This window comes from Calypte anna, chromosome 2, assembly GCF_003957555.1.
Source record: "Calypte anna isolate BGI_N300 chromosome 2, bCalAnn1_v1.p, whole genome shotgun sequence".
Lineage (NCBI taxonomy): Eukaryota > Metazoa > Chordata > Aves > Apodiformes > Trochilidae > Calypte > Calypte anna.
This window is the reverse complement of record NC_044245.1, coordinates 39977661-40000734: the sequence shown is the minus strand read 5'-3', so window position 1 is coordinate 40000734 and position 23074 is coordinate 39977661. Positions and strand designations below refer to the sequence as shown.

At 36.1% G+C, this 23074-nt stretch overlaps 1 protein-coding gene across 1 annotated transcript in view; it reads left to right on the top strand.

Annotated features, from left to right (window-relative positions):
* NEK10 (NIMA related kinase 10) overlaps positions 1–23074 on the top strand; it is a 122183-nt gene that overhangs the window by 4974 nt on the left and 94135 nt on the right. The window contains exons 6-21 of the mRNA XM_030444638.1: positions 725–766; positions 2421–2499; positions 2828–2895; positions 3910–3989; positions 5640–5726; positions 7161–7385; positions 7895–8034; positions 9549–9610; positions 10492–10569; positions 12245–12309; positions 13652–13754; positions 13867–13995; positions 14527–14664; positions 15066–15111; positions 15718–15839; positions 16023–16125. Of these exons, the coding sequence (XP_030300498.1) occupies positions 725–766; positions 2421–2499; positions 2828–2895; positions 3910–3989; positions 5640–5726; positions 7161–7385; positions 7895–8034; positions 9549–9610; positions 10492–10569; positions 12245–12309; positions 13652–13754; positions 13867–13995; positions 14527–14664; positions 15066–15111; positions 15718–15839; positions 16023–16125 (1567 nt within the window). The remainder of the gene's footprint in view (positions 1–724; positions 767–2420; positions 2500–2827; positions 2896–3909; positions 3990–5639; positions 5727–7160; positions 7386–7894; positions 8035–9548; positions 9611–10491; positions 10570–12244; positions 12310–13651; positions 13755–13866; positions 13996–14526; positions 14665–15065; positions 15112–15717; positions 15840–16022; positions 16126–23074) is intronic.

The following is a 23074-nucleotide window of genomic DNA, read 5'->3' as shown; positions in this document are numbered from 1 at the left end:
CATGTGAGTTGTGATGGTGCATGTGTATAAAGATGTGCATTCTTATGGATGCTTACTTATTATATGTATTATTATATGTAGATACCTATGTTTCTAAATGTGAAAATGTGATTTGCAAACAGATTCCAAGAATGAGTTTGCACTGTGAGTAGCTTACTTCATTTCTGATATTTCTTATGTATCACCTGCTATTGCTAAACCTAAGAAAGGCAAATCTCCGTAACAGATTCCTGGATAATTGCTCTGACCTCTAGATTCCATCCTTAAGTTTTTCTTACAGAAAAGTAAAATCCCCATACTGCAGCAAGAGAAGAAAAAGGAAAGCTGCCTGTTCCTTGTAGCAGCCCAGTGCTCTGAACTATAAACAAGTATCTTCTAATTTTACTCTGGCTATTATAGTTGTTATTTATAGGACTAAACCTCAGACTTAAAGTAATTTAAGCTATTTGTTTTAATGTATTTCTCTTCCAGTGTTCAAAAGCTTATACTGTTTACAGCTTTAGAGCTTTTAAAATTTTGCTCCTATGTTTTTATTTATCCCCTTGTTGTAAGTCATTCTGAACTCTCAGGGTGCTAAGCATCTCTAGAATGCACAGACTTTGACCACTGGAGTTAAGGTTTCTCATTATTCATAACAGAAAATTTATAGTCTAGTGTTCTCTCCTCCTAGTGCTTTCTGTATTTTGACTCTTTTTTTTAAACTTATTTTTTTGTTTTCTTTTAGGAAATGTTTCACAGCCTGGGTGGGACTGAAAATCTAGCTCAGGTAGCATTTCCTCACATTACATTTGCCCATTGTGTTGCATTTCAGTTTATTATGATTAGAATGAAATACACTGTAAAAAGTAGAGTACTTGGTGTATGGAAAAAACAAAGTCTTCCTCTGTTTGCACATAAGCAAACACTTGCATGGGTTTTTTGACTTGTGCACCAAGCATTTCTCTTATCCAGCACCATTTAATCCAGGACTTTTAGTTAGGAGGCTGAGCAAAGCCTCCTGAAGTGGGAGATGGATTAGAAAAGTCAACGTGATTGCTTCAGTCAAAATAAACTATAGAGTTTTGGAGGAAGATGAATAAAGTCACCTTGTACAGTAGCAAATAACTTTTCAAAGTTAAAAGCATATTGATGGAATGTTGAGCAGATTTAAATTTGCGGACTACACTACTTTTGCATTATGAAACATTATTGGTAACTGAATGCTGTATTGCTATTGCTGTTTTTAATACTGCTTTCCTCCTGAATTTTTAATACTTACAAATCAGTGACATTTTAGCAGGGAGATGTGACATATCTTCAATATTTTTGGAATTGTTAGGAATTCCTCTTTCTAGAAAAAAAAAAGATATTTTTATAACAAATGTATCTTTCTAGAATACAGTAATAATTCATTAATATTTTTGGAACCACCTTCATTTCAAAGAAACAATAGTGTGCTATGAGCCCTTTGCAGGTGTAAAAGATTATTTTTTTCTAATATGTATGCTTCCCACATGAACAGTTTGGTGTTTTCCAATATGACATCACATGTTTTGGGGTGTTTTAGTAGAAAACACTAATAAAATTATTATTACTAATTTTACTTTGCTTAGTAGTGTCCTCCTTGTGAGATTTCTTTCTAGATTATGTACTACTATAGCTCTAGTCTGTCTGTACCATCTGCTTGAAACTGGTGTAGTTTCCCTATACAAAGTTCTGGAAATTTCAAAATGTCATCATGTGTAAGACCAATGATATAAGTGATGCCAGAAATCATACAATGATTTTGGTTGCCAGAAACATTAGACCCTTGTGGTTATTTGGTAATTCTTATTTCCTGGAAAAAAATATTTGACAAGGTAGCTAAAAACAACAAAACAAACAAAACCCCAATAAAATTCCCTCTTGCAGCCCTGTGGGTTTTGTAGTCTGAGCCTATCAGTTTATCAGCTGTGGGGACTGAAGATCCATCTGGCCATCCCAAACACTGGCCAATAATAGATACTGTGGGAAAATTCCAAGAGCAGAAACATGAAAGTCTTTCCCAGAAAACTTTTCTGGACCTCTGGAACTTCCAAAGAAGGGAATTTCGGCACCAGAAGTTGGGTTGTTCTGTTTGATAATCTTCAGTGTATTATGCTCTTGTGAAATTTTACAGTTGCTGTTTGAATTCTTATACTTGCAAGATCTCTTCTGTTCCCTGACAGGTTCACAGCAATATAATACAAAGTATTCAGGATGTTGGTCTACTTTCTGGGGTCGGAACTAAATTTTATGGTGCCTTCCAACCAAAACCATTCTCTGATAATGTTGCAGCCTCACCGTTTTTGTGAAACAGATGCACCATCTACAGGCTATTTCTGCACATAGCACTATAGGTTTATGAGTTCTTAACACTTCATTTTTAATGGTGTCCTTTATTTTTCCCACCCTACTTGTAGTACATGGAAACAGTAGCAAATGACTATCTCAATTATGGAGAAGAACAGCATAATGTAGACAAGTTGGTCAACATGACATGTAAGTATTAGAGCTGATAACAAATAATAAGGCCACTTAGAACTTTTTGTGTGAGGCTTAAAATGCTTGAGATGGTCATTAAGTAAGATAGAAATAGATAAATTGTAGGCATCATCACTAGTGAAAAAGCACTTCAGCTTTTTGTACATAATGAATATTTCTTTGAAAATTTAATATCTCTTTATGCACTGAAATAGCATGGTAAAAGAGCTAGCCATGGATTAATGACCTTATCTACTGTATTTATATTTGTTCTGTCACCTGATTAGTAAAATGAAAAACATTACGTGGTAAAACTTTGCTTCATGTGACTCCCTTTGTTCCACAGACATTTTCCAAAAGCTTGCTGCTGTTAAAGATCAAAGAGAGTGGGTTGTATCAAGTGGAGCATATAAAGTAAGTGTTTTATAAAATTTCTAATTATAACTAATTAGCTACTTAGCTGAATGATTTTTGCTTTTCAGATTTTATTGAGGTGGGAGTACACTTCTTACTTTGTTAAGCTTGTAAAATAAGATCATCTTGGTTCTGTGTTTTACAAATGTATTGGCAGTTCATAAAAATTATTTTTTGCATGCTGATTGGGCTGATGCATGCTTAATGGTTGTTTGAGATAAATAAATCTTAAATGCTTGGACACTCATTTTGCATAAAATCAGTACTCACATTTACACCGTCCTGAGCTACACGTTAATATGATATAGTTTTATATGTTTTAATATAGAACATTTTTGAGCTGAATATAAATTTATTTTTTACTTATATTCTGGGTCTAAATGGAACACCATCAACCTAGACATCCCTTGCTACATTATTGTCATTCTAGGGATTTGTATTTAACCATTGCTAATTTGTGGTCAAACTGAATTCAAGATAAGTCTAACTGGTGCTTTGTATTCTATTATGCTGCAGTAAAACACTGGAAATTGTGATTACATAGTATTGGACAACATATTTTTAGAGAATCTATACAAATAATGAAGTTTACTTTGATATAAAATATTAAAATAAAATATGCAGGGCTGTAAATTACATTCTACATCGTTTAAATAGTAGCTGAAAATTAAGTTTTTGTTTCTGGAGGCTTTGATTGAGAATTCTGAACTGTTTTACCCAGGAACAGATTTTTGCAATGGTGTATTTAGTTGGATGGATGCATTAATAGTTGAGACATCCTAATTGCAGTTTGAGAAGAAAAGTCTGTGTTTGTCCTAAGCCTGGGTGTATTCTAAGTGTACGTACTTGAAGTGTACATTTAAGTGTACTTAGTGTACCTAAGGCTGTTATTGTATTTTGTAAGGCTTTGGTTTCTTAATTTTAATTTTTTTTTTCAATAAATAGCTCTGTAGGTGTTTGAGTCTTAAAAGAAAAGAAGGAATTTTTTATCATCTTTTGTATTTCATTTTTCAGACCTTGGTAAACTTGTTATCTGCCAGAGACAGCAATGTGCTTTTGGGTGCCCTCCTTGCCCTGACTAGCCTAGCAGAAAGGTAAATTGAAAATACTGTGTTTTTATTCACAATAACTATTTTAATGTTATCACTTGACACAATACTTAAACTGCTCTTTATTAGGAAGAGTTCTTTTTTCAAAATGAAGCCTGGTTTTGTGGAGGTGTTACAATCTGAGCTATTATTTTATATTTTGATTGTGAGGAAAAATCAGCCACAAAATCATGGACGTCACACGTATTTACAAAAATAACAAGCTTTATGATTTAAGTAAGTTACAAGGATTTATTTCAGGGAAAGGAGACAATAACACCACCTTTAAAAGAAAAAACAAATTTACAAAAGGAAAGATTTTGCATAAATTAGTGACTCTGGGGAGAGAGTTACTGGAATCCTTCGGTCCTTGTTACTTTGCTGAATTTATTATCTTTGTCTTGGCAGTGTACCCGGAGACCTTCTGATTAGGATTCTTATCTTTAGGCACCTTCCAGGCATGATACAAAACAGAAGCTATTTAAATTTGGGGTACAAACCTGTTAATTGAGAATACGTTTGATATAATTGTAAAAGAATCAAAAAAATGTTGCTTCGAGGGACATATTTCTTATTTTCAAAGTGTTTACATCAGGAGGTCTATGAAGTGTGCTTAATTTTATACTGAAGCAGTAGAAACTATGTAGAAACTTTGGTCCTTGCAGCAGACTCCTTGCTCATGTGGAGAACTTCACAAGACTGGAGTCATAGGATCTCTCTTTGCAATTCCTATGCAGGATTCTGCAATTCTGACTGACTTTCAATGTGTAAAAATCTTTTATGCTGAGCTTAACAGAACTATGCTTCAAAATAACCAGAAAGAATATTGTTCAGTATGTAGTAAATAATTAATGAATGCACACAAATCCATTTATCTGTGTCCTCTCTTTGCTACTGACTGTTTTAAAGGAACATAAGTTTTTTTTTTCCTAGTATAGACTGAAGAAAAGGAAAAGGAAGATATAGATATCTTTCATCCTTAATAGCTGTATAGAACAAAATCTGCTGCTTCTACATTGTTGTTGTGCTGACTTCTGGACTTGTATAAAAAATTTTATCTTTTAAATGAAAAATTAAAAGAGAAATTAAAAAATGAAGAGATTAGATACAGTCGGTTGATAGCAGTAAAAATCTAAGGTTCTCTGATTTTTCTCTTTCACCAAACTGCTTTCATTCTACATCTGTTTAATTTTTTTAAAATATCAGTATTAATTGAAATGATCTTGTATACACATTTTCAAGTTATATTGAACTTTTTAAAAATGTGTTTCATTTGAACTGGTCAAGAAAGTGTTTAGGGTACCAATATTAATGGAAATTGTATTTGTTTCTAAAAATGTACCTAATTTGCTTTATTTTTAGTTTGAAATGACTGAAATATATCTGTGTTTTTGTGTGTATTCACATTTTTTTTTTCTTTGTACTGGGGAAATAGGAAATTGTTGCACTTGACCCAGCATATTTTTGTGTCTTTAAATATTTGTGTGCTTAATATTATTACTTAATATCTAATTCAGATATTATTACTTAATATCTATTAAAACGATATTGGAGAAAAATATAATTTGTCAAACGTATAAGGAAGGAGGCTGAAGAGCAATGTGTTTTTTAATATAATTTAATTTGATATAAATGCTAGGAATAATCAATTTGTAGTCCAGAATGTAGGGAGAAGATAAGTGAGCTCACCATTGTTGAGAACTTGCTGGTGATATTACATGAATACGATTTGCTCTCTAAAAGGTGAGACTTTGCTTGTAGAAAACTGTGTTAAAATATATTTTGCCTTTTTCATTTAGGGATGTGTCTATTTAGAGGAATCAGATGATGTACCACTTTAACATACTTAACAGACTAAGGGAAAAGTTCAGACACTTATTTTCAGTCAGCTATTGATACAGCAATTTTTTTCTAGTAGTTTTGTTGCTATCTCTCTCCTCTCTCTCTCTCCACTGATAATGCAGTGCAAATAAATTGCTGTTACAGTAAAGTGATAGCACTCACTTTTCTTGCTGCATCTCCTCTTTGCTCCTGGCAGAGCTGAATGGGCAGATGGAAAGCATCACATTCAACTCTGACAATTCCTGAGATACCCAATATGAACTAGTAAAAAATTGCAAGATGTAGAGCTGCTGAAGTTTATCCCAGAGGCTGGGTCAGACCTCCCCATCCTTTCAAGCAGAATATCATAAATATTCTTTCAGGTCTTTAATGTACTTTCAACTCTGTTAAACCTGCTAGCTGAGCATAGTATATCTGCATTTCAGTAAAAAACCAAAAGACACTCAAATTTGATGATACCCTTATCATTAACTTCTCATATCACATTTCTTATTCTGAAGAGATTTTTAACATTTCATGCTTAGTTATGTCACACATGTCAATTATTTTGCACTAGATAAAGAAATTGAATATAGCAAAAGATTTGATTTATTTTGTGAGTTTGAAATTATTTAGATTATATGTAAACCAAAAGTTCGTTATAAATGTATATAGATAGCAAGTTGTCAAGGTTCAGTGCTAGTTCAGAAAAATTTTAGATTCAGAAATAAATCTGGATTCATATCCTTTATCAGACACACATGCAGCTTTTTTTTTCTTTTTTCAAGTGGAAAAGGAAACACCTCACCTTATTTTCTATTCAAATAGAAAATATTTGAATATTGGAGTGAATTAAAATCTTGTGTACACCTATAAAATGATATATCCAATCCCTTTGGTAAACATAATATTACACCATGTTAGAGAAGAATAATAGTTATTTATGGAGTTATTCTAATTCCAGAGATGGACTTTACAAGTTTGTGCAGTTGTAGTACTAAGGTGGTAACATGATGTCTGCAGTCCGTCTGCCCCCCACTTTACACCCTCAGTCATCCTGGCTGTGTATGCTCAGATGCCTCTGCTGACAGTTAAACTCAATGGAATTATAATCTGATTCCTTGTGAAAATTTGGACCCCCTTCTTTATTTTTAAATTTTAATGACTTTAAGTGACTTTTAACAGTTTTCAGTGATTGAAGACATTTTCTTTAAGTCGTTTTGGTTTGTTTTGTTTAGAAAAAGTCTTTGTGCTTTCTTAAACAATTGCTGTTTTTTTTTCCTCTTTGCTAGCCGACAAAACAAAGTAATGATGGAGTTACTGTGAAAATTTCTTGATTTTTTTTTTTTTTTGTAGGCTTACAGCAGAGCTGCTGCGGCTCCTTTGCGCAGAATCACAAGTCCGAGAGCAAATAAAAATGTATGAAGGAGTTCCAGTCTTGCTCAGTTTACTGCATTCTGATCATATCAAACTTCTGTGGAGCATAGTTTGGATTCTGGTACAGGTTTGTGAAGACCCTGAGACTAGTGCGGAAATCCAGATTTGGGGTGGAATCAAACAGCTCCTTCATATATTACAGGGGTAGGTTTTCAGTCTTCAACCTTGTGGCCTTTATATGAGACTCTTTAATATTTTAAGACATATTTGACCAAGCCCTGTTTTATCAAATAGCATCTTTGTTTTGTTCGCCTGTATGTGATATCTGTGGACATTAAAAGGCTATTTAGAACATAATGAATGAGCAGTATTCTTCTTGGGGTTTTTTTGGGTTTTTTGCAGCTATGCATATTTCATGTTAGTGGTTTCCATATTTTCAGTGTATTAACTAAATAAATAATAGATTATAAATTTGTTGTTACTATCTGTTTAGTTTCCCTATGAATTAGTTACCTATTTAGTGCACTAGAATTGTGTATAGAATTGGTGAATGTGGCAAAGGAATTTTCTTTTTAAAGGTTTATATGCTCTTTCAAAAGATACTAGCTAACTTAGTGAAAAACAAAAATTTTCAGAGCTTCAGAAATAGTTAACAAAGATATGTTAAGTGATTTTCTTTTTTTATATATTGCAATTTGATTTTTTTGTTTCAGGGATAGAAATCTTGTTTCCGATCGCTCCTCAGTTGGAAGTTTATCTAGTGCAAATGCAGCAGGGAGAATCCAACACCTTCAGTTGTCAGACGACTTGAGTCCTGATGAGATGCAAGAAAATACTTTCTCACTTCAAGCAGGTAGCTTTGTAAGACCCGACCCTCTGTTATGTATTTAGTTGCACATTTGCAAAGGGGTTAAAAAGATTTAAAAAGTGAAATTGTCAACATTCGCACCTCATTTAGGGAATGGAAGAACCAAGTCAGATCTAATTATTTCTAAATGTGCATTACCAGCATGTGGTTTCAAGCAGGACACTTTTTTTTTTTTTTTAAGTATATGGGAATCACCTCAATAACTGTAAAAACATCTCAGAATAAATATATATATTACATTTTGTTTTAGCCTAAGATTATTTTCATTTGATCATCCTTCTCCTTCTATTTAAATTTACTGTGATAGCTTGATCATTAATTGAGTAGGATGGAACTCTTTCAAAGTGGTATTTTAAAGGCTACCAGTCAGACAAGGGTTCCTCAGTAGCTGCAGGAAAAGCCCTTTTTAAAGGAGATTTCTCAATACCAAGTTCAATATTCTGAAATTCCTTCTGGGGGATCTGGAGGATCATGTCTTTTTCCAGTGACAATGCAAAATATCCTTGCTAGGAATACATGACCCTTTGCAGTACTGCCCTGAAAGCTGCAACATGATATTTAATTTTTAAATATTTTATCATTAATACTACGTCTGAAGAGCTGGTAATGTGAAATGAATTGCAGTACCAAAAGGATTGCCATTGTGGACCATGTTTCTGGGTTACTTCAGAACATAGAAAAGAGTACATACTGAATCCCAGAGATCATTTTCTGTTCTGTTTATATCCTGTTATATTTTTATATATATTTTGTTTATATTTTTAGCCTTCTGCATTGGGTGTAGGTGGCAAGGTTTTGTTAGCAGGGAGCCTGCAGGGATGACTGCAGTGGGAAGAGGTGAGGGATTATTAGCCCCAGCAGTGCATCTATGGAAACATAGTTAAGCAAGGGAGGAGTGGGGGGTAATGTCATGACAAAACCAAGGTCATAGAAGAAGGAGAGGAAGGAGCTGCTTTAGGCAGCAAAACAGAGACTCACCTGCAGCCCATGGGAAAGAGCTTTGTGGAGCAGATTCACTGCAGTGTGTGAAGAGGTCTGATGCTGGGGCAGGGGAAGTGTGAGCAGGAAGGAAATAGAGGAATGGAAATGCTGCACACTGATGGTAAGCCTCATCCAGCACCACCCAGTGCTTCTGGGAAAGATGGTAGAGGAGTCAGGAGTGAAGATGAGTCTGGGGGGAATAGAAGGACAAGGGAGGGAAGGAGGGAGAAAGAAAGGTTTTAAATTTTTCTCTATCAAAATCTATTTTAGTTGGTAATAAATTAAATTAACTTTCCCCAGGCCTGTTTTTCCTGTGATGTAAATGGGAAGCAGTCTCTCTGTCTTTATCTTGACCTATGAGATTTTCCATCCTATTTTCTCTTTCTGTCCTTTTAAGTAAAGGGGAGTAAATGAGCAGCTAGATTGGCATTTGGCTCTTACCAAAGGTTAACCCACTCACTATGCTGAGTATCTTTATCAATCTCACCATAAATGTTATTTCTGAATTTTTATTCTAGCTTGTTGTGCTGCAATTACTGAACTGGTGCTCAACGAGACTAATGCTTACCAGGTAGTCCAGGTAGGAAGACTTTATTCAGCTAAGTTAAGCATTATAGTTTATAATTTGCCTTAATTATTCTTATTTGTCACCAACATGTAATTAAAAAGCAATGCATTTGAAAGGGATTGGAAAATATGACTTTTAAACTTCAGTTTCTCTGTTTCTTAAATATTTATGTACAAATACATATACACAAACATAGCAACTTATATGAATCTATTTGTCTGGGAGAATAAACAGCTTCATTTACACAGGGTTCATTTTGGTTGGCATCACTTGCCATGCTTATGCCATATTCAAAAGAGAATAGTAAATAAAAGCAATCATGGAAATAACTAGGAAATACCAAGGCTAAATCTATTTATTAGCTTACTAAAAATGTATAGAAGAAGTTTTAAAGTTTATTAAAACATTTTTAACTTATTCAAATTAATGAGTTTGTTAAAAGTTTATTAAGATAAACAAAAATGATATTAAAAGAAACTCGGTGCAACTTAATATTGATGCATTGTTGTTTCACAAACAGTTTCTCTTGTCCTCAAAGTTCAGTATTTTTGTGGTAACTTCCTGGCTGTGTATTTATTATGGCTGGTTTTTTGGCTCATGACAGTTCAAAATGTCCACCTGGTGATGGGAGATCTGTTGCTGTGATTTTCTTCACCTCTAGAGACAGTAGCATTACTCCCTTATCTGATCACCAGCTCTCTTTTTAGTATCACTTGAGATGTAACAATTTGATTCTTACGTGCATGTAAATTATTTGAGCTTATAATTTAGGTGTGCAGAAGGACATGGAGAAATTGTCAACTGGCATTAGCTTCTGAATTATCTGAAGTAACATTGGTTTTTCTTTGTGGTTTCTATGCAAAGGTTAATAATGACTTTACTAATTTTTCCAGGCAAATGGAATATATACAATAGCAAAGCTGATTTTGCCGAATAAAGAAATGAATACTGAAAAAGCTAATTTGTTACAGGTAACTCCCTTTATTATCATTGTACAAAATAAAACCAGGAATAGAAAATGGCTTAGCAACTGAAAGTTAAAATAACTCAATTTCTGGTCTTTTTTCTGGTATTTCATATACTATAAGGGAAAGTGAGTATTTTTCTTGTGATAATCTCTCCACAGGCTCCTCAGCATCAGGTGTTTTTAGTGTCTTCACTGAAACTCACTGTAAATTTGACTAATTTGACTAATACCCATTTCTTTCTGGAGTGTCTGTGGCTATTAAATAAAAACAGGAAAGCATCACATGAAGTAGGACAAATTTAAATGTAGGATCAATAGTTAACAAGTGTAGTATGGGTTTTTATGTGAATACCAGCATAAATATACTGGTTTGAGTCAACTTAGGCTAAAAGTTTTCAGTAGGAACTGATTATCTTGTAGCTCTTCTCCAGCCTCTGGGGGGTGGTCATAGTGTCTCTCTTAAGCTGTAGGACAGTAGTAGTCTGGAGTTCTTCCCCGTCGTCCCCCCTTTTTTCCCCCCCCTTTCCCCCTCCCCTTTTTCTCCCCCTTCCTCCCCCCCCTTTTTCTCCCCCCTTCCTCCCCCCCTTCCTCCCCCCCCTTCCTCCCCCCCCTTCCTCCCCCCCTTCCTCCCCCCCCTTCCTCCCCCCCTTCCTCCCCCCCCTTCCTCCCCCCCCTTTCTCCCCCCCTTTCTCCCCCCCTTTCTCCCCCCTCTTTCTCCCCCCTCTTTCTCCCCCCCCTTCTTCCCCCTCCTTCTTCCCCTCCTTTTCCCCCTCCTTTTTCCCCCCCTTTTCCCCCCCCTTTTCCCCCCCCTTTTCCCCCCCCCTTTTTCCCCTCCTTTTTCCCCCTCCTTTTTCCCCCTCCTTTTTCCCCCTCCTTTTTCCCCCTCCTTTTTCCCCCTCCTTTTTCCCCCTCCTTTTTCCCCCCCTTTTTCCCCCCCCTTTTTCCCCCCCCTTTTTCCCCCTCCTTTTTCCCCCTCCTTTTTCCCCCTCCTTTTCCCCCCTCCTTTTTCCCCCTCCTTTTTCCCCCTCCTTTTTCCCCCCCCTTTTTCCCCCCTCCTTTTCCCCCTCCTTTTTCCCCCTCCTTTTTCCCCCTCCTTTTTCCCCCCCTTTTTCCCCCCTCCTTTTTCCCCCTCCTTTTTCCCCCCCCTTTTTCCCCCCCCTTTTTCCCCCCCTTTTTCCCCCCCTTTTTCCCCCTCCTTTTTCCCCCTCCTTTTTCCCCCTCCTTTTTCCCCCTCCTTTTCCCCCTCCTTTTTCCCCCTCCTTTTTCCCCCTCCTTTTTCCCCCTCCTTTTTCCCCCTCCTTTTTCCCCCTCCTTTTTCCCCCTCCTTTTTCCCCCTCCTTTTTCCCCCTCCTTTTTCCCCCTCCTTTTTCCCCCTCCTTTTTCCCCCTCCTTTTTCCCCCTCCTTTCCTCCCCCCCCCTTTTCCTCTTTTCTCCCCCCCCCCTTTTTCCTCTTTTTCTCTTTCCCCCTTCCTATTTTTTCCTCCCTTAGTGGCCCTGCCTACTGTTCAAATACTAGAGGAACTTTTTACTTCATTCAGTATCATGTTAAACTTTGTGCTTAAATGACCAGACAGATTATTATCAAAGTGTAGTGTAAAAGTCAAGAGGAACCCTTAATGTTTATCTGTGGCTCTTTGTGTATTAATGTGTCATTAATGTAAGTATTTTTCCTGCTGTAGTGCTATGCTTTCAGAGCTCTGAGATTTCTCTTCAGTATGGAAAGAAATCGACAAATCTTTAAAAGGTATTTTAATAAAATGTTATGTGAAACTCCTTTAGGATAGCTTTCAAAAGTCATCATTCTAATCAGAAAGACACATTTTTTTAACAAAGTAATTTCTTTTCAACAAAAAGAAATATTAGCAGGCAACTTCTGTCCTGCCCACAGCTTCAGATGGCCCTTCTTCCATTGCATCAGTGCCAGCCTACAAGATTCAGACTTTCTGTATGGGGACTACTCTGGTGTGCATGCCAGGGAATCTAGCTCCCTAAGGGCTCCTTCCTCCCTTGTGAATAAAACTTGAAAATAAATGGAGGACAAATTTAATACTGTTGGAAACAAACCATACTTTTATCTTGAAAATTAGCAGATGCAAGTTACAGCCCTGGACAACAAGCAATGGGGAACAGTATATATTTTTTTTTCTATCTCTTTCACATGGGAATGATTTCATCAAGCTGTTTTACATTGGAGTGTTGTTGAAAGGTTTAGATCAATAAGGAGAAAATATCTTTTATCAATTACCCATTTTTACTGGCAAAATGACAGTTTCACCAGGCTGGCTACAAAGACTGTGTAAAACAGTTTGATCTGTGGGATTAGGACAGTAATCATACAGCCAGTAGTCATACCTGCCAGTATTGTTTCTGTATTATTTATTTTGTATCATAAATTATTAGAATTATACATGTAACTTTTGTGTTACTTTTACTTTTAAAAGGTGGATTTCATTCTGAGAAAGGACCCTGGTTTATAATGAATGGTCATGATTAGTGTCAAGGTTTGAAAGTGACAAATCTGGACTGATTTGTTGTCTTTCATATCTTTCCAAATGAAATTAACCTTCAGTTAAGCATGTCACTAGTCCAGTGTTGCCTCCTATCTGTTAGCTTTTGCTTTTCTCAGTGTTTTCCATCTTTTAGGACAGAGTTCTTGGACAAAACTGCAAAGATGAGTGTTATGACTCTTTAAATTCAGACAAATGTTAACCCTATGACTTAGTGCATTGTAAGAAGGAGCTCAAAGTGACATGAAGCACAATCAAAAATACTGTAAGAAAGAAATAGGTAAATTACTGGAAACTCGGAAAGTTCATTGACTTTAAGAGTCTTAAACTTGTCTGTAGAACTGACATTTATGTTAATACCAACCCATGGAGGCTGAAGTCTGACTTTTGGAAGGTTCTTTAACTCCTATTTATGTTATGTTAGAGGGTTAACATCTGAATAGATTTGTAAAAAATAAGTGTATAATTTTGAAGGTTCTAAATTAAGTTGTAGTAGTGAAGATTGAAAGATCTCTGCTGTAGGCTAATAGCTGTTGTGTATCCTGTTTCTAAAATATATAAACATTTAAAACTTTGTAGAATTTTCCCTACTGATTTATTTGAAATCTTCATTGACATTGGACATTATGTGCGTGATATCGGTGCTTATGAAGAGTTGGTATCAAAGCTAAATTTATTAAAGGTAAGTAAAAACCTTCATAGCTATAAAAAGCTGTATTCTCTGCATGTTCTTAGCACAAGAAAAGAATGAAATATTTGGTATTTATTTAATTTTTTATTTAATTTATAACCAGGAGGATGAATTGAAGCAAATTTCTGAAAGCATTGAGAGCATGAACCAGAATAAGGCACCTACAAAGCATATAGGCAATTATGCAATTTTAGAGCATCTTGGCAGTGGAGCTTTTGGAAGTGTATATAAGGTAAACTTGGCTTTTGATATCAATTTACAGATTTGAGGGAAGGCTTCAGGAAGAGAGTCTGATACCTATTTTAGGTTCTACTGCCCTTTACATTTCAGTAGGGGAATACAGGTGTGAAAAGGTCTTTATGAATCTGAGCTTTTTCTTAATATTTAGAGTGATTCTGTTAATCCCCTCTTGTATATATACAACTGACCCATGCATCACTTCTTTCTCTTACTTTAATTTTCTCTTACTTCCTTTCCACAAAGAGCATTTCTTTCTGTTTCAAAGGCTAGCAAATCTGTGTAAAATCACATGAATTCCAGAGTGTTTTATCTGGAAAGCAAATCTGGGCACAGACAATATTGCTTCAAATGCTTCAGCAAATGCAGTAGTGTACTGCTAACCTTCATAGTGGGGCTCCAGTTCTTTTAACTAATCACACAATTCACATAAAAAGCTGTGACTGATAACTAATCTTGTAGCCATAATAACATATTTTCTGTTTGTATCCTATATTAATCTTACAAGTGCTTTATCTTTTAATAGGTTAGGAAACATAATGGACAAAATCTCCTGGCAATGAAAGAAGTCAATTTGCACAATCCAGCGTTTGGAAAGGACAAAAAAGACAGAGAAAGCAGTGTAAAGAACATTGTCTCTGAATTAACTATTATCAGAGAGCAGGTATGTCCTGTGGTCTCTAGTTTCATGTACGAGCATTCTGCTGTTAGCATTATTAACTGGGAGTTCTCTTGTAGCAGGGCTTCCAGCTACTGTTACTGTTTTTGTCTGATCACTACAGTGTTGGCCCTTTTTACCTGAATGCTGTCAATATTGAAAATCTTCTTAGTGTAGTGTTAGCAGCAGTGCAAATGTTTGTTACATGAATCATGCTGTGTTTTCTTCCCCCTTGCTTTAGTAATGCACAACACTTCTTTGTGTTTGGGATAACAGCAAAGGTCAACTGCACTGCAGTTCATAAGCAAGTTTGTGGAATCCTTCCTCCAAATGTGTAGTTAAACGTGATAAATGCTGTGCAATGAGTCCAACTGTTCTAAACATCTACATTTCTTCCTCATCCTCAGCTTTATCATCCAAATGTTGTACGGTATTATAGAACCTTCTTGGAAAGTAAGTATAAATGTAGAGAATTACCACATTGTGTATAATGAAGAAATAGATATAAAGAATAGGAGTGTTAAAAGGTGGAAGGAGTGTGTCAAATTTAAGCTATAAATGGTAATATTTTCTTCAAGAACTGCTACAATTTAGACAGGCTTATATTAAAAATAATTTTGAAAAAAATACTGAAATCTGTTGTGAGAAATAATATTTACATTTGTTTATCTCTCAGTAAAATTAGACACAATGTAAACATGTAGGGAGCATAATTCTCATCCCATGGAGTTAAGGATCCCAATTTACAAATGGAGTGCTATGTTAGGAGAAAACTATAGAGATACAGAGTGAATGATATTGATTGCTCAGCCATATTGTCTTAATTTTCTTCTTTATAAAAAGCTAGCTATGTACACCTTCCCACTGAGTGATTATCAAGCAGTGAATTCCTTATAGATGCTGTGGTATAAACTGAGGAAAATAAGGAGTAAAAAAAAGATTAAAAACTATTCCTCTATACAAATGACTTGTTTTAAAGTAAACCCTACTTTTAACAATATATTTTAATGTTTTTAAAATGCCTTCTGTATAGATATAATGTTCTAGTCTTCTATGTAGATGACAGATTGTACATAATCATGGAGCTTATAGAGGGAGTGCCATTGGGAGACCACTTTCACTCTTTGAAGGAAAAGCAACAGCTGTTTACAGAAGAAAGAATATGGCATATATTTATCCAGGTAAGGGCCTCCATTATTTTTTTTTGTTACCAGGACTGTACTGCACCTGATTAGTAGCACCATTTACACTTGTCAGGCTAATCCTTATTATATCAGGCACTAATATCAGATGTGGATTTAATTTAATGTGCCTTCATTTAGGTTGTATGTAGGTTTGTAAGGCTTTTCCTGTTTGTTTTTAAGCTTTGTCTGGCTCTTCGTTATTTGCACAAAGAGAAAAGGATTGTTCATCGGGATCTCACTCCAAACAATGTCATGCTGGGGGATAAAGACAAAGTTACGATTAGTAAGTAGAACTACTTTACTTGAGAATTTCCCATGATGTACCTCAGTAGAATGTCTGTACTGAAGCACTCAGGTGGTTTCAAAATCTGAGGCATTGGTCACTATACCTGGAATCTGGTAAAGTATTTGCTTTATTACAGTGTTGCATGCAATAATTTCTAATGGAGATGTGATCATTGCCACCAGGTGTCATCAGTCATGACTGTATTTTTTTCTGTGCATATCACATTTGATGGAGGACATGACTTGCCCCTAAAAAATCAAACCATAGTTATGCTACAAGGCCTATTTTGATTTGGATGGGCAAGAGAATTGAGGTAACCAAATTAAATAGTAAGTGCAAATGAAGATAAGAAGTACAACCATCTGCTCTATTTCAGTTCTACCATGAAGCTGTTTAGTACCTTTCAGTTGTTCCAAGTGATCAGCTGCAGTGTCTAAGCCTGTAAGAGTGAATGTTCATCTATGCTTTGATAACCTCCCCACAGTGAAGGAGTTTAGACAGGTTTCAGGACAGGCTTTGAAAGCAGTGTATGTATTAGCAGTACTCCAGTATGACAAAGATTTACTCTTTGGGTAAATTAATACTACCTGATACACCAGCAGGCCTTACAGGCAATCCAGATACTGTAGTTAAGTTCTCAAAGAACTCCTGCATGCTTTTTCAGTGCTCATTATACAGAACTAAATAAAAAATTTGAATACTGCAAAATTGTTGTCTTGATGCAAAAATTAATCTCCCTTCTTTAAAAATAGCAGGGAAGTGTAGAAATATGCACACACACAACCACAAAATACTCAGCCATAATAGGCAGATATATTTAACAACTATTGTTTTATAATAAATATTACATGTGATGACATACATACAAAGGTTTAATAATGAATGATTTTAAGTATATACTAAAAACATCTGATTCATCGTAATGATGCAGTTTTTAAAGAAGGTGATATAATGGAGCATTTGTCTCTGAATGGTGAGAATAAATATTCAGAATATGTATTTTTTTTTTTAAAATAAAGTGTCATGTAGTTGTACTTTATATTACCATACTGCCACTGAGAGGCACTCTTGCCTTGATTTAACACTCCCTTACCTCTGATCCAGTCTAGTGAAAAAGAAGTGTAAATGTACTTTCAAATGTGAAATGCATTTATATTTCTGTCAAAGATTTACAGGAGCTGAGGAAAACTGAAAGAACTGAAATTTATTTTGACCATTTCTAAAGTGATTTGTTTGAAACTATTGCAATATTTAAACACAGTATTTGGTGCTTTAATTAGTACCAATGTACATAGAGATTTTGGAGGGAGACAAATACCATCTATTCATTACTTCTGAATTTTACAGGACCTCATTGCTTTACAACTATAATGAATATTAGAATAATTTAATTTCTTTCCAAAGGTAGTAGATATGTACTGTACTGGTGCATGCTGTGGTATTATAGCTAATTTATACAGTCCATATCTTGATTACCATGTCTCTCAGTATTTCTGGATAAGTGTACCATTCATTGGAGACTTTTGAGTGGTTCTAGATGAAAGTTTATTATTATGAAATGGCAGATGAAGGTAGAATCATGCCAAATATTGAGAAATCTTAAATCTGTTCCTGCAGTGACCTTAACCTTCCAGCTTCTATAAAAGGAATGGGTCTGCTCTAGGATCTGCTCAGAAATGTAATTCTATGTTTGCAAGGTGCACAGTCATCCTAAAGAGTCTGTTCAGTTTTCTGGAGTCTTTCAAACCTCTAACTCTCTGATACTTGTCTGGATCTAACTAGAGTAATATTTCTGTAGGCTACTTGTGAAACAATGTTGTGCAACTGTGTAATTGATCCCAAGTACCTTGCTTCACAAAAGAAGCTTGTATACCTTATAATGCTGCTCCTTTTTCTTCTATCAGTCCTTCTTGAAATAGTACCTCTTGATAATATTTTGCTGTGACAATCTGCAGGCTGACAGTGTAACAAAGGCAGCTTATTCTTCTGTAGCAAACATTGTTCAAATACCTTATCTTTAGAAAGTTGCCTTGGTTTCATGGTAGATTTTGATTTAAGAAAGAAAAAGTAACAAAGCCAGCAATGCACTGGTGCAAAGTGCTTCTATAAGATAAGACTTCCATTCTGTAGTGTGCATAGTGTGGCAGCAGCCCCAGCAATGAACTACTTTAAGAAAGTTCTGGGGCCCACAGATAGGTGTTTCTCACCATATATTTGGGAACTGAGCCACTTAGGTTCCAAATGCCATGAAGACCTCTCATGTAGCACCTGAGCTTGCTGTGATTGAAAAGGGAAGGGGTTCCTAATGTGAGAGGTAGAAGAATAAACCTACTAAAGAATTATGCTTGCTTGCCCTGAACTAATAGAGAAATCACTGCATACAGGTGGCCCTTGTAGAACAATTCCTGCAGAATTTGGTAGGCAGGAACCTAAGGCAAAAGGTGGCTGAGAACTAGAATTTATACAGGCAGAGAACTCTGGAATTGGCCTGATACAATGTAAGATTTAGCTATGAGAGAACTTCTCTTGAGATGGTCTTTGAATATTGCATCTATAGCCTTTACTGAAAAAATAGTAATTGAGGTAATGGTAGGAAAAATTTTTATCTGTATATTCATATGCATTTTTTTGTTCTTAATTATTGAGGATGATTTAACATGATCCTTACCCAGGTCTTTTTTTTTTTTTTTTTTTTTTTTTTTTAAACTTACACAAGATACAAATGAAAGTTCTAATCCCAGGAGGTGATTCTAATGTGAAGATTATACACCAGTCCTTGTGCTTCCCATAATATCTTTTGCACACATCAATTAAAGCTGAATTATCCCAATATTTTTCAGGCTCTTTTAAGTCAGCTGTAGTTGCAAATTGAAACAGGCATTTACGATTTAGTCATAGGCAGGTGACTGGTGATGCAAGGGCTCTGTTTGTTTTTTCCTGTAGTGAACTTGAAGCATCCTGTTGCTGTGTAGTCTCTGGAACTGCACACCCTACCTGTTCATTCTGTTTGATCCTTGACATGAATTTGATAGGAAGAGCACCATAAATACTCTTATATGTTGGTACAGCATTAAATCATAATTGTTTGAGCTACAAATGCTACAAAAATGTAAATATTAAACCATGCTAACCTGCAGTTTCATAAAACATCTCGTTCTAAATAGGTAGGAAAGTGTTACTGAAATTCTACATATCTGTTCAGGTTGAATGTCAGATTCATAATTTCTGACACACACAAAAAGGAAGACTTTTCGGCCTGAATGGAAGTTGTTTTGTGTAGGATTTTGGAGATTCATTGAACCAATATTATCTGTAGCTTTCAGTTTAATGTGCCCAGCCTTTTTATATAGGATGTTGAGAAGTTCAATTTTCTGAACTTAAAATGTGTTTCGGCTTTTATTGAAGCTATATTTTACTGCAGCTGCATTTTGTTTCTAGGACAGCATATTTCTGTCTAGAGCTCTGTAGCTACATGTTTGTAGAAGACTCTGTACATCATCACCTTTCCTCAGCGTTACCACGTTGCAGCAAGGTTTAAATCTTGATGGTCGAAGAAGGCTGTGTGGAATCATTTTCCTGACATCCCTTTCAGGATACTTTTCAGGTCTGAATCAAGAATAAATATGGAGGATTCCATATGATCTTTTGGGAGACATGGTCTGTCTAGTGTTTAGTACACATCAGAAATGATCAGAAAGGAACATAGCAGAAAGGATCCATATGGAGCTGAAACCTAGGGATTACATAGCAGCAGAAAACTAATTTTGAGACCACTCACCTGTATGATATACTTGCAATCATAGCAGGCAGTCACAAAGTGTCAGAATGGTGAAGCAAAGAAAGCTTGAAAAGTTCAAATAGTTGCTGGATGCTGGAAGGAAGCTACCTATTAATTTTGTAATTCAGAACACTTGCTTGTTCAGTGCGTTTTTCAAACAACTGTTGGCTTTTGATTCTATGACAAATCCAGAGAAGCAGTGGCCATGAGGTAATGTGGCTATAACTATTGGCTGTTGTATGCTAGTTACTACCTTTTGCAGTCTCCTGGATCAGTGCTAGTTTTTTTGCTTATCATATAGCTCATTAAACCAGTTTTCATTATCAGAATTGCTATTCTTCATAATGATATTCAAGTAGATGCTCCTAGTACTTAATTTTCAAAGCTTCTATAATAGGTTGGGTGGAAATTTTCACTTATCATAGAATCAAAGAATCAGCTGGGTTGGAAGGGACCTCAGAGATCATCAAGTCCAACCCTGGATCCACTACCACTGCAGCTACCAGACCATGGCACTGAGTGCCACATCCAGTCTCTTTTTAAATGTCTCCAGGGATGGAGAATCCACTACTTCCCTGGGCAGCCCATTCCAATGCCTGATCACCCTCTCCGTAAAGAAATTCTTTCTAATATCCAACCTAAGCTTCCCCTGGCATAACTTGAGACCATGCCCTCTTGTCTTGCTGAGATTTGCACGGGAAAAGAGACCAACCCCCACCTGGCTACACCCTCCTTTCAGGGAGTTGTAGAGAGCGATGAGGTCTCCCCTGAGCCGCCTCTTCATTAGGCTGAACAGCCCCAGTTCCCTCACCATTTCCTCATAGGGTCTGTGCTCGAGTCCCTTCACCAGCCTGGTTGCCCTCCTTTGGACCCGCTCCAGGACCTCGATATCCTTCCTGAACTGAGGGGCCCAGAACTGGACACAGTACTCGAGGTGTGGCCTCACCAGGGCTGAGTACAGGGGCAGAATCCCTTCCCTGGACCTGCTGGCCACGCGGTTCCTTATACAGGCCAGGATGCCATTGGCCGTCTTGGCCACCTGGGCACACTGCTGGCTCATGTTCAGCTTCCTGTCAATCCAGACTCCCAGGTCCCTTTCTGCCTGGCTGCTCTCAGCCACTCTGTGCCCAGCCTGGAGCTCCCCATGGGGTTGTTGTGGCCAAAGTGCAGGACCCGGCACTTGGCCGTGTTGAACCTCATCCCATTGGAATCAGCCCAACTCTCCAGTCTGTCCAGGTCCCTCTGCAGAGCCCTCCTGCCTTCCAGCCGATCCACACTCCCCCCCAGGTTAGTGTCATCTGCAAATTTGCTGATGATGGACTCAATCCCCTCATCTAAATCATCAATAAAGATATTAAACAGAACTAGGCCCAACTTGTTTTTATTCACACAGTAAATCAAACATTCTGAACATTGTTGATGGATTAATAGCACAATTGCATCTCTCTCAAAAAATCCCAGTTCTAGATGTGCATCAGTGCTAATGTTCTTAGTGAAGAAGTTACAAACTTCACAAAACTGACAAAGTATGTGGAGTTTACAAAGAATTGATATTAGCACACAGGAAGAAGAATAACAAGATAACTGCAAATATGATTGGGAATGAGAAATTAATTCTGTTCCCATTCTATTGATGGAGCAGTGTAGAATAAGTATATACTACTGTTGATTAAGCTGGAGATTGTCTTGATTTTAGCATAGGCTTTTATGGGAAATAAAATTGAAGTTCTATTTTAATCTTCTAGATCATTATAACTAAGTTGCTGACAAAATTTCCTAATTACAATTGCAGACTTGCAAAGGAGAAGCAAAGAGATTTTGTCTCATCCTAAGCTTTCCAGGGTAGAAGAAGAAACTGTTCAATGGGAACACAGTGAAAGTCTAATCTGAGTAGGTCTGAAATGAATATTTGTGGTGGGTTTGGTACTCCATGTATCCTCCCTTTTTGCTTTGCCTTTGGGCTTTGTGTGTATATTTGATTTTAGGAAAACTGGTGTTTTCAGTGAGGGTTCAAATACGAATCAAGCCAACAAATGTGCAAATATGACATCAGTGTTGCTAAGATGCAGTATCTGGAAAATTTTCCCCTTGGTTTTGCTGTAGAAGATAAATCTACTCGTTGAAAGATATGGGAAATAAAATGGCAAATTAAAAACCAGGTTCTGATAAGATAAGGAGACAAAAAAACTTGTAGGTACCTAAAATGCCCATTTAAAGAGACTGCTGATGTTTAGAAAGTTTCTGTAATTCAACTGTTATGAAAGTTGAAGAGACCGTTCTGTAGGAAGTTAAGATACTAGTCAAGTCAGCCTGCTAATTTTTTTTTATATTTCTCTTCATGCCTTCTTTCCCACTGTATTAATGTGTTCTGAAAAAATCTTAATTCATTATCATTTCCTGTACTACCCTAAACACAATGTAAACAAGTGAAAATAAATGAAGAAGGTTGTTTCAGAATATTAAGTATTATGACTACATCATTTCATGTTAATTTTCTTTGCCTGTTTGAGGACTATCTTGCGTGGTTGTTTGAGTATTTTAAGATTAATTTAAATTTAATTAAAATTTTTAATTTAAAAACATATTAAAATAACAACTACTTTTTTAGATTCATGATATACAGAGGGAAAAAAATCATCAAAGCTCAATGTTTACAGTCACAGTACAAATTCCAGTCAAATATAATAATACCGTGGAGAGATATGATGATGGGTAATGAATTCCTGGGGAAACTGCACTTTCTATCAAAGTTTATAAACATCTGTCTAATAGAGAAAGCTTGTTAGTTTTTTGTCTTTGAACAGAATTGAAAATAATCTTCATCTCTAATGAAGATGGACAAACTTCCAACCATTTGAGATATTAGCACTAAAAAAATACATCAGTTGAGGTTGCACAGTAGGCATAATGCAAAAAAACTATTAAATTGGAAATTTTATGTTAGAAAATGTTTGCTAGATTGGTGTACCTACCACTCCCCTCTGTTTACAAGTTCCCATCTATTAGGGTGGTAAGTTGTAGTGGTGATATGCATGTAATTCATATGAACCTGAAAAAACTGTAGTAGTATTTAAAACCAGAAAAAAAAATTATTTTTACAAGATGATGTGAAAATATACGAAGTATTTGTATTTCTGAAATGGGTGAGATTTGTGATCAGCTGCATCT